The 18,050-nt window shown below is 36.4% G+C and overlaps 1 protein-coding gene across 1 annotated transcript in view; it reads right to left on the bottom strand.

Moving 5' to 3' along the window:
• ACSS3 (acyl-CoA synthetase short chain family member 3) overlaps nucleotides 1-18,050 on the bottom strand; it is a 52,160-nt gene continuing 34,110 nt past the window's right edge. The window contains exons 10-17 of the mRNA XM_072401210.1: nucleotides 15,981-16,084; nucleotides 13,518-13,613; nucleotides 5,989-6,052; nucleotides 3,438-3,519; nucleotides 2,324-2,446; nucleotides 1,746-1,845; nucleotides 1,065-1,240; nucleotides 1-298 (exon numbers count right to left, since the gene is read on the bottom strand). Coding sequence (XP_072257311.1) covers nucleotides 230-298; nucleotides 1,065-1,240; nucleotides 1,746-1,845; nucleotides 2,324-2,446; nucleotides 3,438-3,519; nucleotides 5,989-6,052; nucleotides 13,518-13,613; nucleotides 15,981-16,084 — 814 coding nt within the window. The 3' untranslated portion in view covers nucleotides 1-229. The remainder of the gene's footprint in view (nucleotides 299-1,064; nucleotides 1,241-1,745; nucleotides 1,846-2,323; nucleotides 2,447-3,437; nucleotides 3,520-5,988; nucleotides 6,053-13,517; nucleotides 13,614-15,980; nucleotides 16,085-18,050) is intronic.

Below are 18,050 nucleotides of genomic sequence, written 5' to 3'. Positions count from 1 at the left end.
TTTATGTATAAAAAAGAGTTTTATTTTAAAATAAGAGATCCTTAAAAAGGACAATCAAAAAAAGAGGTAGCTTTAAAAGGGAGTTTAAAATATGACCACATAAAAATATTGTACCTGTTACCTCAATCTGATTTGTCTTTTCATTAGCGCTTGTGGAAAAACGCAATATTTAGACAGAAAAGAACTTTTTCTGTTTATTAAAAAAAAACACAGTAAAACTTGCAACTTTTCATAATTTTGTTTTTACAACCTCTTCTAAAGCTTGAAACACATTGGGATCTTCAATAGTTGAACCAACCTAGAAAGAAACAAAAATCAAAGAAGCAACATTAGATGTAATGTCTTGTTCGATTTATTCATCTATAAAAAAAAGAAAAAAACAAAACTAAAGATCAGACTGAAGATCTTAAACCCTTTTTTTTTTAACTGCATATCTGTTTCTTTGACTTTTATGTTGAAGATGTTTTTGTTATGGATTTTGTTGGCATTTCCTAGCAAACATCTGTCACAAAGCATACTGTGTGGTAAAAAGCAAACAAAAGGTTATACAAATACTTTCATTTTTCTCTTCCTAAAATTAATTATATTCACACAATTAGTCTATAATAATATTTTTTACTGGGAAATATCACCAATTGCCAGTTATTTAGCTGATTTGATGTAGAAACTATGTTAAACTTTGAAGCATTGGATTAGAAATATTATGTCTAGCCAAAATCGTAAATTTCAGATACATATCATTAAAATTATCAGCCAAACCTAAAAATGTGTTATATTAAAATCTACAACTACTTTTGGTAAAACTACTTAGAAATAGTTTGGGACGGAAAGGCTTGCTTTAGTCATTACAGATTGATCAGCATGGCCGATTTTATCCCAGTGGGATATAGAAGTGCACAATCCGATTATTAGAACGGTTTCAAATGTGCTATGTTACTGCACTTTTAAACTATTTCTCAACATGCTTTACATACAAAAACATTTATCAACAGACTATAAAGTACATAAATATTTTGCTTAACAATCACATACTTTAAATATACAATTTTTTTTTAAAAAATTACCGTGTATGGCTTTCTATTTACAAGTGCAGACAATGTGGAGCGAGGGATCTTGCCGGAGCGAGTTTTAGGTAGCTGCTTTACAATGATTACTTTCCGGAAAGCTGCCACTGGCCCAATAAGCTCTCGGACTAATGATACTATTTCCTTTTCTAGTTGTTCTTTGGCAGTGTCCACTCCTGAAAGGGTAAAAAGAGCAGATTTCACAATACCACATAGAGCAACAAAATGTAGAATTTAATTATACTTATAACCTGCTCATCAAAGGATTTCCAATTAAGACCAGGTAAAAAAGAAAGGAATACAGCAGTTGATGTTTGGTAATCATAAATGCTAACTAAGTATGCAAAGATTTGATAAAGATTTGGTTCTGCATGCACTATGCAGTGGATGTGTGTGGGCCTGAATTATGAAAGCTCTCCAAGGCTGGAGATAATGCACTTTTATCAGTGAAGCTGGGTGATCCAAATAAACTGGAATGGATCCAGTCCAGGATTGAAATCATTTGCTAACAAACAGCAAGTTACTTTTAGGAAATCCACTTCAGGTTTGGTGGATCACCCAGCTTCCCTGATAAAAGTGTATCCTCTTCAACCTTAAAGAGCTTTCATAAATCAGGCCCAATGAAACTGTAGAAAGAAATGCACAATACACAAGGTGTAGTCAGAACAAAAGAGTACTTACCATTTTGAAGCACACAAAGTGCTAGTGGAACATGTCCTTTTAAAGGATCCTCCAAGCCTACTACAGCACAGTCTGCCACAGCCTTGTGCAATAATACAGCCTATTATAATTAAAGAAAAAAAAAGTAATCTGGACTGATAGGGAAAATTCACACTTGCATTTGCATGAATTACCAAAAACTAAACAAAAAAATTTTGTCCCCTTTAATGAACAAAACTATGCTGCCCATTAATAGCATAATGTGATCTATAATATAGCAAAAGACCACATGGACTTTCTCTACTGGGAGCTTAGGGATTCAAATCACTGTGCTATACACAGGTACACAGATCCTTGAGTTTTGTGAGCCAAGGCATGAATATACTAATCAATATTCTATTAGATAACAAGTAAAAGAACATGAGTGGCATTATTTTATCCCTGTAAAACCAGAAAAGTGAAATGGACAGCTTCAGTTAGTCGCTGTCTCACTTTAACACCAACATTTAAAACAAGATAAGGTACTGCAAAAATGTTAACAAAACCCTGCATAAATACCACCAATTTAACAGGTACATGTTATGCTCATTTTAACTTACCTCCTCTATTGCTCCTGCAGAAAGTCTATGACCTGCCACATTGATGACATCATCAACACGGGACATGACAAATACATAGCCTTCTTCATCCATAAATCCTGCATCCATTGTGTCATAATACCCCTATCAAAACAGATTAAGAAAGACATTATTTAGCCATTTACATTCAAGAAGAATGAAGCATACATATAACAGGTAGATCACAGAAATCTTTATGAGCTTCCAATTGCATATATGTATAAAATAAAATATATTTTAGCTAATTAACTACCTTTTTTTTTTTATAAATTCCTATATCATTTATCCTTTTTTGCTTTTTAATTGCATATTTTATTGTGAAATTCGTTTAATTGACTTTTTTTTTTATTTTTTTATCGTTTACTTTTATAAATGTTTCTCCATGTAATTATTGAGTTTCAATCCAGTAAACACAGGTTTTGAAGTCCCTAACTTTTAATGGCTTGATGTCTGATCTCTAGACAGCAATTAAAAAAATGAATGCAAATATGCATTTAAAACTGCTAAATTTATTTTAAAAGAAACTAGTACAAATACGCCTATTTGACTTGATGGTAATCCCTAGCACAGTAGCACTCATACGGAAAGGAAGCGGCTGTTCCTGGGGCCAATTACTTGTTCTGTATTCACATATTTTGACAAGGAACATGCTGAGAAAGAGTGGTCACCTAGCTGTGTTGCTTAACTAAAGCAGACTAAACTAAAGCAGACTTGACTGGTCGCCAAGTAATCTGTAGTAGTAATAATCTAAATAGGCCAGCATACATAAAAATAGAAACACTAAGGAAGCTAGTACAGCTCACAGAACTGTAAATTTGGCAATTTGAGCTGTGCATGTTAGAAGCTTAGTCACCTTTACGGTTGCATGGGAGGACTAGGATTGTTCAAGTCACAGGTTTTGCTCTTGGCAGCAAAGCTGATCAGTGATAAAGCAAAGGTATGTGCTGCTAGAGGCCAGCATCAAAGTGAATTTATTGCTTTGCCCTACAGAACAAATTACCAAGTTCATTTCAAGGGATATTGTAATGTAAAAAACAAAAAATTATTATTTCATGAATCTATAATATCTATAATATAGCCATGAAGTTAAACTCACCGGAAACTTTTTGAAGTAGAGATTTTTGAACGTTTCTTCATTTTCCCAAAGTGTGGAAAAAGCCCCAGGAGGCAAAGGTAATCTAAAATCAAAACCAGACAACCAAATACTTGCAATCAGATTCCAATTTCAGACCCCGTAAAGTGCAAGCTCTTTTGGGTTTACATTCAAACAGTCTACACAGATAAACGTTTAAAAGAGGAAACGTGCAAAAATGAGGAAGGCATCAGGGATTCTGCTAGGTTTGCATATTGTTTTCCATAATTTGCCAGCCTTTTTTTTTTTTTTTTTTTTTTACAGAGAATATCCAAGTTCACAAAGTTACCACAGCTTCTACTTTTTTTATAAAGAGGTTTTTCTTTTTTTTTTTTTTTTTTTTTTACAGAGAATATCCAAGTTCACAAAGTTACCACAGCTTCTACTTTTTTTTTTTTTTTATAATTCTATTTTTTCAAGTGCGTTGTGGATTAGAAAGGACTATGGTTTTTGGCAACATTGCAAACAACTGGAAATAATTAGGATGGACATCTTAAAAAATGCTGGACACATGGAGGCCTTACCAAAAGTGGATATGGGAACTAAAGTGGTCATGGCTGTGGCATGTAAGGCTTGTAGTGTTATACTCCCCGTATCCCGTATGCTATATTTAGACAAACAGTCACTAGAGGTGCTAAGGGAAGAATGTATTAGTAAAATTAGATTCATTGCTGGTTTTCATTGGGAGAAGAAAAAGCCAATGTTTGGGGTCAGGAAGTTAAAGTAAACTCCACATTATTGACATTGACAACATAAAATTAACCTGAAATGTTGAATGTATGTTGATGTCCTAAGTTATGCATTGAGGATATGCTGCCCTCTGCATCATACTGTTAAATCGCGGCAAACAGGTTTTATGTAAAGAAAGCAATGCTGCTGCCATGGGCTTGCATTGACAATCCTCAAACAACATAGGAATGAAAGGCAGAGTAAAATGGTTATATTAACAAAAAGTGTCTTTAAAGCAGTTATGCTTCGATAATTCTGCCATAAAACAACAGTAAATGATACAATTTTCCAAAACTTCCTCTAGTTCTCAATAGTTAACCCTGTCAAAAAACCTAATTCTAATGAATTTCTGTTGGTACTTGCTGGTCTGCCAAACTTTGTTGGCTCTGTAGGAGGACTGGCAATGAGTGCCAAAGCACCTGCAGAAGGAACAATTGTTTTTATCAATGCCATCAATGTCATTTAAATGCAAGCCAAACAAGCACAGACAAAAAAAAAACAAACAACTGTTACAAAGCCTTTACTACCCCCCACAGTGACTTACAATAGATAGATTTGCTATGACATTACTTACTTTTGCAATTGTTTAAAATCATATTATGGGTAAAGGGCTTCTAGTACTGTGTGATTACAGAATAGCATTTCAGTAACAGAATGTTCATATCCCGTGCCTGCAAAATCCCAGGGGTAAAGCAGTTTGCAGGCACATTTGTTGCCCAAGACCATTGTTTGTGATCAGCTTGAGCTAAATGTGTGGTTTGTACAGCTTTCTTTCAATGATGTTTATTGATATGGCATTCCAGATTATAGAAAGACAGACACAAACATCTGCTGTTTTCCACAGGGGAGGACCAAGTTGGGAAGCGGGAGAGCCTCCTGTTATTTGTCTTAATTTCTTAATTCTCTGGTTTTCAGAACAATTATTCATTGTTTTAGACTTCAAATTCCCATTAGTATGACCTTTTTCTGTCAATCTGTTTTGCATTTCACTTGTTTGTAATATCTGCATAATTATTAAGCAAAAGATGTTGGAGACTTCCTAACGCTGATCAATAGAGTGTACTGCCAAAATTTACAGTTGTACCAGTCTGTGGGAAGCCAACTCATTTTCCTTTGGCTCCCCAGTCTCACAGGTGTTTAGCGGAAATTCTTTCAAGACAAGTAAATGTTGTTCAAGTGTGAAAAATGTAAAATGAAAAGGGTTTCCAAAAGATGTTTCTTTTCTCTAACAAATAAGTGCAAAATACGAAATGGTATCTGGACTGGCATAATACAGGTATATGCTCATATCTAGCTTAAGTGGACCAAGCATTAGATTTCAAGAGTATGTCCAGTGATGTGTAACATGAGCAAATATTTATCACCTCTCACAGACTCCACAGATCACAAGAGACTGATCAGACAAAATCATGTAAAGTTCAACTTTAAATAAGGTAACTGGCGGGAAACAGTCATAACAGCTTTGTAATAACAACAATAACATTTGCAAAAGAAGAAAAGGGGATTTTCCTTTTCCCTGTAAAACAGGAAAATCTTCTAGTGGGGCATGGTCCATGGAACAGACATAACTTTTTTTCTGGTTAAAGTTTAGCAAAGAAGAAAGGTCAGGGTTACTGGAGTGTGTCCAGTAAACTGGTATTGCAGGTCTTCAAGGTAACAGTTAATGGTTAACAGTTTATAAAATGAAAGGAAACATTTCCCTAGTACTTGTTTCAGTTTAGAATCATGGAAGGTTTACAAACACATTGATTACAAAAAGAGCCAAGTCTACATGTATACCACTTACTTTACAACAATATTTCCCAGTGTGTTTGGCTTGACCTCTTGCATCTGGCTATCCAATATTTTAACTGTAAATACAAAGAAGATGAATATTTCAGAAATTGCCTTTTAAAAAAGTATCCAACACACATAATTCTTTAGGCTGTAAACTCTCCAATTTCTGTTAACAATCCAGTCGTTAAAATGATCAGTGCTGAAACCTTGATGTGATAGATTTAGGCATTGCTTTTGATAATTACAAACTGAAATGCATATTTGCTACAGATATCATTTTCTGGTGCTAGTGGTAGAATGGGGCAACACTGGCCCTACTGGACTGGGCTCTTTGAGTCTGCAGCAATGACCTTACCATTGGTAAGGCTCATAGATAAAACAAACCTTTGTATAATTCACCTTTTCTAGACCTGTTGCCTTCCAGGATGTCAAACTCCAGTCCTTGGAAAGCATAGGCCTGCATACATTTCTAGTATACAGCAGAATATTTAGTAAGGTATGGCTTACAAAGAGTCAGAAAACTACAATGTGTTCATCTGGAAGAAAATAATACCCATTAGTATGTTTTTTTGGAATGTAGGAAGAAACTATGGATTGCCTATAAGAAACTCAGGAAAAAAGTACAAACCTTGTGAGGATTGGGAATTGGTCAAAATTTTAACCTGGGACTCAAGTGCAGAAACATCTAACTTTCAGGACAAAAACGTATGAATAAAGTTGTCACAGAACACAGAATGGAAACTTGAGTAAAATACTAGTCGCCTGTGTCCATTGGTTTCAATAGACACTGAGCTGGAACAAGCATGCTGTCAGAAAAGTTAGCACAAATGATCTGTATACATTTTCCATGTCACATAAACAAGTGGTTAGACAACTAGGAATTTAATATTGAGAGATCAGAAAAGACATCCTTACTTTCTCTCTGCATACAATTTCGGTTTGATTAACAGGCGAAGTGAACATTAACAAAAATGTACAAACATACCACTAGAGGGCCCTGAAACATAAAGAAGTAACATGAAAATAGGTTGAAAGTAATATTGATTACAATATTTTGACAAGTCATATTAATTTTCCTGTTCTGAAAGATCTACCCTTGTTTCTTTCCTTGTGAGATAATCCATCGCACTAAAGGAATGATTGTACCTTGAGACCCAGGCTTGTTTTGTAGTTTATACCTATTCTTTTCCCCAACACACACAAGTTCAGAGAATTTTTAATTAGATTATTTCTTTTGGTAGGAATAATTTGCAAAAAAGTGATTGTTTTTTAATAACACGATTCAAGACAACCTGTGTTTAGGCCTTGCAGGTCAAAGCAAAAGGTTAATTAAACTGCTGCCCCAACCAACGGAACATCTCTACTCATTGCCTAACCACAAGCAGCCACATAAAAGGAAAACCTTGTAATTCAAGACATGGGAATATATAACACCTGCTCCATCTTAATGAAAGCACTGGGTGATTGCTTACAGCACTTATACAGTACATGAAGAGTCCTTAGCCTTCAAGCCACGACTTATAGGAAAAGCGTTCCGATTCAAAACTTAAATAATGTCACCTTGTAAGTGACCTAAATAGAAAATTGATAATCAGCTGCCATTAACACCACCAGTTTGTTTACTAGGACTTTTCATATTAATTATGGAGACTTTTGCAAGTCAATTTATAAAGAGAAGATCAGGCTTGAAACTTTTTATTTTCAAAAAACATATTTGCCAGGTTTTTAAAGTAAACATTTTTCCAGGTTTTTAAAGTACAGGTAGTCCCCGGGTTACATACGAGATAGGGACTGGAGGTTTGTTCATAAGTTGAATATGTATAAAAGTCGGAACAGGTATAATATTTTAATAAATGCAATTAGGACAGATGTTTGTCTCAACATGTTATTAGGCAGTGTGGTGTCAGTTACTGTATAAAGTCCTCACTGTGAGTAAATCACAAAGCAAAAAAAAAAACACTTTATGGAGCCTAAATTTAATTAACTTCTGGAGCAAGCTGTGCTTTGATATGAAAAAACAAACAGCTGCAGAGTTTGTCTTGGTCATTAAAGATGTTACAGATCAGCTCAGCTCATAAGATCACCCACAACCTCAGCTGTGCTTAGCAAAAGATTTCCAATGCAAGGCATGCAAACTGACCCCTCCCCCCATCAAGCCTCCGTTTCTGCACACGAGCGAGCAGGGAAGCCCTGTTCGTATCTAGGTGTCGTCCATATGTGTAAAGTCCTTAACTCGGGGACTACCTGTAGTATAAATGGCCGCAATGGAAGTAAATGGGCTAAGTACACTACTTCTTCACCTACTTTGGCTTTTAGTTACTCTTTTTATAGTTGTATACTTAGGAATGTGTTCACTGGTGTTAGAAATATTGCATTTGCCATGTTGTTTTCTTTTTTTAGTTTGGTTTAGTTTGTATTTGAGAGAAAAATTTTGGAGATACTGATTTATTATCACAAATAATTTTATAAAAGGTGTAAAATGTTATAGAGACTGCTGACAGGGGAAATAAATAGGGTCAAGTTGCATGAGTAAAACAAGAAAAAAAAGCTGCACACATTACTTGAAAGGCCTGAATGGGCATGTTCTGTGTTGGCAGCCACCAGTCTTATATGGAAGATAAAACACCATAATGCAAAGAGGAAAACATGGATACCATGGACCTAGGATGGTTTGGTAAGTGGTCGGTTTGTATTCCAATCAATCACTTAAGGGGGAGATTATTTGTCATGACACCACATCCCTTGTTCACAGTATAGAATCTAAATATTTTAATTATGGAGACTTTTCAGGTGCCTTACTAGAGTCAATACAGAAATTATTTTTTTAAAAAAGGCTAGTATTTATTTTGTTGACTTGTTAAAAACAGTCATATTTGGAACACACAAATCTTAATGTGTACAAGGTTTACATCATTATTTCATATTGTTGAAACTGTTTTGTCCTTGACGCGTTTCACCTGTAGGCGTCTTCAAAAGAACATAAGTATCTTCTGTGTCGCATTCTCGATATATTTACTTTAAGGTAGGAGAGTAGACAAGACAATAAAACAAACACGTACACAATAACAATTGATACAATTAGTATTCAATCTTTCATATACACAAACCCACCCAACCCTCAGAAATGTGTCCTGCATTTACTTTCTTACCAAAATGCAAACTTCACATTGCGTCAACTAAATTTCAAGTCAACATAACAAGTGATACAAGCATTTTTTTAAATAATTTCTGTAGTTACTCAAGTAAGGCACCTGAAAAATCCCCATAATTAAAATAATTGTATTTTAAAATAGTCGGTTTGGTTAAAAAGTCAAACTGCTTGGCTGTGGTTGTAAATTTACTTGGGACACATAGTTGTACACACGTGCAATAATTATTGTTGGAAAATGAGAGATTAACGACAGATCAACGATTATTCTTGATTTTTGTGAACGATCATATAGTGCAAGATTCTGTACATGATGTAACGATAGGATCATTCAAATATGATCCACCAATAATGTACCCACACTAGATATGATTGTTTGGGAATGTGTACCAGAGAAGTGTACCGCAGAACAATCAACAATCACTGAACGACTGTGCACACGATAGATAGTGAACGATCGTCGCCCAATTAGATCCACCAGGATGGTCGTTTGTTTCCAGCGACATTACTTATTCATCATCGTCGTTGGTCAGTCGTTCTGAACTTGTTTTGTTTTGTCGGACGATCGAACTTTAATCGTTCGTTTCCAACGATAATACTTGCATATGTGTACGTAACCTTAGAGATGACTGGATATACAAAAAAATATGCTACATGTTCACGGAAACTGCTTTTTCAGCAGCCCTGCATTTTCCTAGAGAATTTCCCAGTGTTTCCGATTTTAGAAGTGGGCATTTTCTATTGCAACCTTCAAGATTAAACCAGAGATCCTCAGTTCTGATTCCACAGACTTGTGAAAAGAGATTGCCCTAGACAATAAAAAGCTCTCTGCTACTGTTGTATACTTCCATGATGACAGAGTGTGTAGTGAAAGCCATCACCTTAACAATGGGGCATTAATGTTAAATGTCTAAAGTCTAGGATGTTGTAAAATGGTAGAGTTGCTGAGGCTGCTGAAACGGAGCTAGAGTGCTAACTTGAGTGGATAAGAATACCTCTTTATTAGTAAACTTTGTTGTCTAATATTATGATTGGCCATTTTGAGTAAGCTTATGATGATTTTTAGTAGTTTTTTTGTCCAGGCAACAGTGCATTCAATGTTTACTTATTGAACCCCAGCTGGTTCTCCTCTGTCTGCCTCATACATACCCACTGTATTTAGTATTTCACTTGTTTAGTATTGTGGAAACTTTTTTCTGAGCTCCGGTCACTCAAGCTGTCCAGGTCAAGCTTAACAATTTTCATCAATAACAATGGGTCACTGCACCCACATTGTACCTATGTTGTAAAATATTAGGCATTATATACTGTAATTATTCTAGCCAGTCAAGCAAAGCTTTAGAATGCGTTTTGTGTAGTTCTTATTGTTGCATAAAATACCTCTCAAATTGTGACATTCTTTACAGCACTTTACTGTTAGGCCAGGCTTAGTGTAAATGGAACCGCAGAGGTGTGTGATTGAATGTCTGTTCTCACAGTTAGTAGACTACATGATTAAGCTATGACAGAAATGAGTAGTTAGTACAGTAGCAGAATGATAGAATAGGTAGAAAATATGATGGAGGAAAGTTATATTTAAAAAAAAAAAAGAAAAAATTGGAAATGGTTTTTGGACAGGTGCATGGCATTGATATCACCAATGTAGAATAGTAGGCAGAGGGTTCTGATCAAATGAGCTGTGCCATTATGCTTACAACACTAGGAAGGATTTGACAGTTGAAGAGCTTAAAAATAAAATTACATTTCAGAAGACCTGATTTTACAGTTCACGTTCACGCTCACCATGTGTGATTCACAGCTTTGGGCTTATCTCAGATCAGATAATAGATGTTCTGCATATAAAACATCTTCAAAGCTGTGAACAGCACCTTCTGTATCAACTCAACACTTTCTAAAGCTTTCCCACAAAGAAATACTGTATAAAAGAGACAGAGGTGTTTTAGGATAAAAGACTCCGGCATATCTCAGTGCTCTCCTAATATAGCATGGAGTCTTATGAACAAAAAAGGCACAGGGGTACATTTTACTTTTCAGATCCTTAGCATTTGAACTGAAATCAAATATTGGCAAAACATTTAATATTATGAAAGAAAACCTTTATGAAAATTAAAAGTTGAAAACAAAAACAAAAGATAAATCTTATTAAAAACATATCTTAGATAATATTCATCTTTTACAAAGTTCATGATTTATAGCCCATAGAAAAAGCCATTTTTATGAAAAATGGATGCAATTTTACCCAAATATGACATCAGGTAGGACTTAGACAATTGAGCTAAGTATTTAAAGCTGGCCTACCTGTAAATGGAATGCACATATCATATTTGATATGTGATATTTTTAATATCTAATAGTTTTCTGCTGCAGCTAAGCAATAAATTTAAGTTGCATTTTGGCTCCCAGTCTGTGACTGGAGGGTAAAAGAGCAGCAACAAGCAAATGAGGTAATCTTTCTCCCTTAAGCAGCAAATTCCTTGTCTGCACATATAATTGGAGGACACCTGATTGGCTCTTGCCCCTTAATAAAGTGTTAGTAGATGCTTATCTGGCTGATGATCCCATGCTGTGTGCCATCACAGTGGCAAACCATGTTTATTCTGTCAAGTGGTCTCACTTGCAGCAAACAGGACAACTAAGAATTAGCAGCAGCCCCTGCTTCCCTTTAGCCGTGTATCCTTAGATGTACTTTATCAGCATCCCCAGTGCCTGTTGTAGCGTTAAGTTGAAGTGACTTGATGCTGGTGTGCGATTTAGTAAGATTTACTGTTGCTGGCCTTGCCTGTTTCTGACCCTGCAAGTGTATGTGTAAGTGTACTGCCTGAACTGACCTTTTGCCTGTGACCCCAGTCTGCTTTTGTCTTGCCTCGTCTGGTGGACTGATTACCTGTGAATGACCTGGCTCTGTATTCTTCACTTGTACTTGCTGGAATCCTGGTACTGCATTATCTGTGGGCCCCTGGTCCCCCATCAGTCCCTTCGCCAGACACCATACGTCCTGGGGGCAACCGTGTGCTGGGATGGAGCAACTAGCCTCCAGAGGCTGAGAGACTGCTTGCTATAGGTGAAGAGTGGGGCGCTGGATTGGGGGACTGGTGTCTGGTGAGTACTGGTGCTGGACCAGGGCCTTACAACCAGTCTATACATTGGACTAGAATAGGCTAAATTAGTAAAATTTTAAACATTCAGTATCTTGGATATTAAAAAGATTGGACCACCCATAAAATATTCTTTTTTTTCTTAATTGCTTCCCCGGACCCAGCACAAAATGTCTATGGATTGAAGAAAGACTGTAGCACGGTATGTGAGAGCTATGATCTCTGTACAGTGGTTTGACTTGCCATTTGCTTCATTACCATTATGCAATCAGCAAGATTTTCATTTGCTGAGCATTGTACCTGCACTATTTTTTTTCACATTTATCTGACATAAATATAGTTTTCGCAGAACCTACAATTGGGCTGTAAATAAATATCTACCTGAAGTTTTTGTTTTATAATCTGCCTACTGTAGCACTTTTTTTAGCATCAAGAAATAATAAAAGATGCCATAGTTGCTGTTTGGGCATCATCCTCATGATCTATTCCTCCAATTGGTGAGCTATTGACGTGGAACAAGTATGTAAGTCAAGAGATCTGGCTTTGCTGTCTGTATACTTCTATTATTAATATGATTATTATTATTAAACAGGATTTATATAGCGCCAACATATTACGCAGCGCTGTACATTAAATAGGGGTTGCAAATGACAGACTAAAACAGACAGTGATACCGGAGGAGAGGACCTTTTGTAGACAAGGCGTTCAAGAAGTTTGGAGACTTATGGGGGAAGGGAGATAGGACGGTAGTTAGAGGGTAGGGAGGGGTCCAGTGAGGGTTTCTTTAGGATAGGGAGAACTATGGCATGTTTGAAAGCTGACGGCCATTTACCAGTTGAAAGGGAGAGGTTGAATAGTTTGGTTAGGGCATGGGCCAGGGTGGAGTAACGGGCACGGAGTAGATCAGAGGGAATTGAATCAAGCGGACAGGTAGTAGATGGAGATGATGAGAGAAAAGATAGGACTTCGTCCACAGTAAAAGGGCTTGAGGGAGGCCAGTGATGATTTATTCACTCAAACATGGCACTACCTTTGCACTAATAAAGTTTAGATAAATGTGAACATAAAATGTACATTGTGTAAATGATATAGTAAGTTGTAACATCTGTTTCCCTCTCCAGCTCTCTTGCAAGTAGAAACTGCAAAAAAGCCCTATGAAAGCAGTCAACTGACTGTTTAGTTATACAAATAGTACACGTTATACTTAAGATGAAATGTGGCAGAGAAAATACACTTCACATAGGTTTATTTCAATTATTTTTTTCTCTTTTATTTCATAGCATGTATTTCACTCACCATTATATCCCGGAACAGGCTTCCCTGCTTGTCCTGCAGGAGGTGTCAAAGAATTCCCAAGTCCTATACAAGTTGATGTGATAGGAGATCCAGTTTCTGTAAGACAGATTTTATGGTGAGCAAAGTAAATATAAAAACTGCATGAACAGATTCAGGGATGGTATCCTTACAAGTGAATGTTGACCGTACCCAAGATTAGCAGCATCTGCAGCGATGGTCCCATTTGTTGCTTAATTATTCGTTTTACCTAAACATGCCAAGCTTGCAAGTTTATATCATGCTCTGGAGATTATCTGCAAACAAATTGTTTCTGCATGTGCAGTAGCCCAAAGTCTATGAGTAGCCTCTGACTAACTTAACATATCCTTTACCAGTGTTTAAAAATCCATTTTACACTTACAAACTTGTAAGTGTATAAAAAAAAAAGGACGTTGCTAAGAAATGTGTAAAAAAAAAAATAAAGTAAAAAATTATTGTCCAGCTGTGTACTTATGCTTTAGTAGGAAACTCTAACTAAACCCTCTGACCTACATTTATGAAGCCCTGAAATGTATGCAGTGGGATCATTTCCAACTGCATGATAATGTTAGTGTCCTAACTGCAGGATTTTCATAGACTGCTGTGATAATTCAATAGCTTTTGTTCAGTTGTGTTAACAGAGGGCAAGTGAAGGTGGAGTGAGTATAGAAACTTATATCAACTTCACAAATAAAGGCCTGCTAGTAAACACTAGAAATGTCACATGAGACCAGTCTGTACCTGTTATCAGCCATTAATAAATAGTTTTATAAGAATCACAAGGGATGAAGGACTAAAAGTCATTTACCTCTCTGAAGCATTTTAAAAATGTAGGAACATATACATAAGCTTCAGGCCCCTGGTGTATTGGTCGCATTAGTTGGCTTTTTTAAGCTTAATAACCCTTTATTTTCACTGATCCTGCCAGGAATACATTTTCTGTCCTAGTGTGCCAACTCACACGCAGAATTGTCACAAATGTGGCAGGACTAGATAACTAAAGGACTGTAGGCATTGATTTCATGGAGGTAATTACTCTTTGCACACCGTAAACTTACTTATAGAGGTTTGTCATGTTTCCAGCAAGAACTTTATAAACAAGCAAAAAAGTTAAAAGTATTTTCCAATACACAGGTAAAGATGTGAATGAAGATGTACATTAAGCTGATGATCCTGAACTGAGTTAATTAAACCAAATCCAAGGTAATTGGTTTGATCTGAAAATAAAATGCTGATGCTACCTTTGATAACTGTATTCTATTTTTACAGGAGTTAAACCAAACAATTCGGAACTAAGCCACCAGGAAGATTTTGGAGAAAACTCATGAGCCCTAAACTGATTTACAGAAAGGATCAAAACAGATCTGTGACCCTTTGCTTGCCTTTATTTGCCCCATTCCTTTCTATAATATAACGCACAGTGATTCCTGCTACACAAATCATGGATCGCAGATCCTTCCAAACACAACATAGGCAAGGCACCATTTCTTTTACTGAAGCCAATAACAAGGCACTATTCCTACAACTCCCCCAACATTGGGGCAATTATTCTCCAATTCATACCAAATATCTGTTGGTATTTCCCTGAGCTACACCAAGACTGGCTTGGCATTCCTCCTCCTCCTCCTCCCAACCATAGATGCCAGGTCATATTTTTTTTCTACTGACCATTGCTCTTGGGGAATAGTTTTGCCCAGTTAATGCTGGAAACTTTCTTGTCCCACTGGTTAAAAGCCATTATGTCTGAATATCAGTGAACTGGCACTATGTTTAAAAAGTGTGACCTCCTGCTCCAGCAAAACATAAAGGTGTCAACACAAGCATGATTTAAAGAGGCATTGTCACCAACCTAAAAATTTGCAAAGTACAAAAAAAATTAGGTATTTTGATGCTTTTTTCAGTCTTTTATATTTCCATAAATTATTTCACTTGCAACGTGCCTTTGAGTCTGCTAGAAATTGTGATTTCTAAAGAAGGAATCATTTCCCTAGCACAGCCTCCTTGGGTCTACACAAGGGAGGCTGGTAAAGTTAAACAACATGTATACATAGCAGGGCATGGCAGCAGAAGCCAAACACTACTCTTTATGTTCATTCCCAAGAGTTTGGCATTATAATTCTGCAATAATATATGTTTTTACACGAACACATGCAGAAAACCAGTACCTGGATTACAGAAGCCATCTATAGCTTTAGAACATCTCATGCTGTCAAGACAGAGAACACAAGGTTGACAGCTACAAATAATAGTAGAAGGTTGTACAGTTTTTTCCCCTGACTTACACTTTAGGTTGGCTTTTAACAGAATCACCAAAATTTCAGCAAGGAAAGACAAAAAGTGGGGACCCAGTCCCAGTGCAATTGTTCCCATGCACATACTGTATGTTTTACTAAGTGGAAGTTTTTGCACACCTTTATTACCTAAATATCAGTACCACTTGCCTACCTGTTTGCCACCAATGATCCAGCACTGGTACTTTGAAGATTGATTTGGCCCACTCCAATGTTTCCACGTCACAGCGCTCTCCAGCAACAAACAATGTGCGGAACCTATTCAAAGTAAAAAGTGGCATAGCATAAGTATTTGTCTAAAATCAGAAACATTTGCTTCAAAACCTACAAATGACTGGGCCTTGTTTTATCTACTCACTAAAAAAACCTAATGAATAAAAGAGACATGTAGCTCATCACAAAATGTAGCCCATAATTTGTTCTAAAGAAAAGTAGCAGGCGGAAAGATGAGCTGGGTCACGGACAGCAATACATACTTGACCTAGTCTACCCAAAATAAAAAGGAGAGAATGTCTACAATAAGTTCAGACAGGAAAATAACACAGAGGGACAGTTAGCTGCCACCCTCTGGCACTTTAGAACTACAAGAGTGACGGCACAGAAGCAGTGTTACTTTCAATCCCGCACAGCAGTCTATACGTCAGGAGGTTCCTTCTATCGGGTCCTACGTCATCCCAGTATTGATGTTTGGCCTGGCGCAGAGGGAGCGCCAAGATGTCGACCTCTTCTCTTCTTCCGCATTTTTCTTCCTACGTCATCCGATCTCGCACTGCGCAGGCGGAAGATCGGGTGACATAGACTGGGAAAAAACTTGCCAATCATACTGCGCATGCCTTTTGATTAAAGGGCTCCTTCTGCGCATGCCTGAGCAGCCAAGAGCCTCCTGGGATGTGTGGCATAGGAGGCTCTGCGCTCCCATTCATTCTTGATCACCTAGGCACTTAAATTAAAAAGCACTAACGAACAACATTTTTACCTTAAATAAAAGGGTTGTCTACCCTTTTATGTAAAATAAAATTTCTTAGTTTAGGTACCCTTTAAGCATACATAGACATTCACAAAGGAATACTGTGATGGTGTGTTTGACAGGCATTACTTCCAATTCCTGTTCACAACGTTTTATTAAAGTAGAATTAGATAAACTTTTGTGTATATTAACTGTGGCATTTGTAACTTTTTTTGTAGCTGTATTTTTAAAATAATATTTTTTTGTCTGTTTAGTAAACATCTGCAGTCACAATAGTTACAATGGCTATGAACATACCATTGGAGGAAAACTGGTTAAACTGGTACTTTTTTGGCACCAAATACATTAGGAAGGTTGTAATCGCCTTCAGAAAAGTGTATATATAGTGTAGTTTAAACACAGTTTTGTAAAGGTCACAGTCAAGGTTGTATGCTATGTTTCACAAAATGTCTTGGTATGATGACTCAAATATTGTGAAACATAATACTGTAAGCATGAATTGCTAAACCCTTTCCAGCAGTAAAATTATAAAAGCCTGCTGTGAGGATGCTTACAGGAATCTTGTGCCCTAGCTGATTAGTGATGAAGATTCCTCTACAACTGTAATTATGCAAACCTCAAATGATATGATGCTTTATTTAGTTATATTTTCCTTACAGCAAGACTTGACTTGCTCCTAAAGGGCAAATGTTCATGCCAACTCTAAAAATATGCAGAAAGTGCTTAATCCAATATCACATTAACATTCACAAGTAACTACTAAATATCTCAGAAGACAAGCTAATGCAACATAAAAATATTAGGAAACTATTTTTACAGTGCAAGGCAGAAATTAAAATGTCTTTTCAGTGATAAATTCTAATAAATTAGTAACATAGTTAAATATGTTGATGTATAATGTAATATGCAAAAAAAGAATTTGCTTCCAATTTTTTATGTAGTTGTTTATTTTACTTTACTAAATAACGGTAAGTGTGTTAACTAATTTTCTTAGATATTAGATATTCTGTCATATATTTTACAATAAGCCTGATTTATTAAAGCTCTCCAACACTGATAGATAGACTGTCATGAGAGAACCTGTGGATCTGGCCCAGGATTGAAAACATTTACGACCTAAATAGTAAACAATTTTCAGGAACTCCATTCCAGGTTTGCTGGGTCACCCATGTTCTCCCATGATAGTCTATCTTCTCCAGTCCCCATAAGCTATAATAAATTGGGCTCAATGTGCTCAGTAGTTACTGCCTTTTTTCG

Source organism: Pyxicephalus adspersus, chromosome 2 (genome assembly GCF_032062135.1).
Source record: "Pyxicephalus adspersus chromosome 2, UCB_Pads_2.0, whole genome shotgun sequence".
Classification (NCBI taxonomy): domain Eukaryota; kingdom Metazoa; phylum Chordata; class Amphibia; order Anura; family Pyxicephalidae; genus Pyxicephalus; species Pyxicephalus adspersus.
This window is presented reverse-complemented; position numbering and strand designations above follow the sequence as displayed.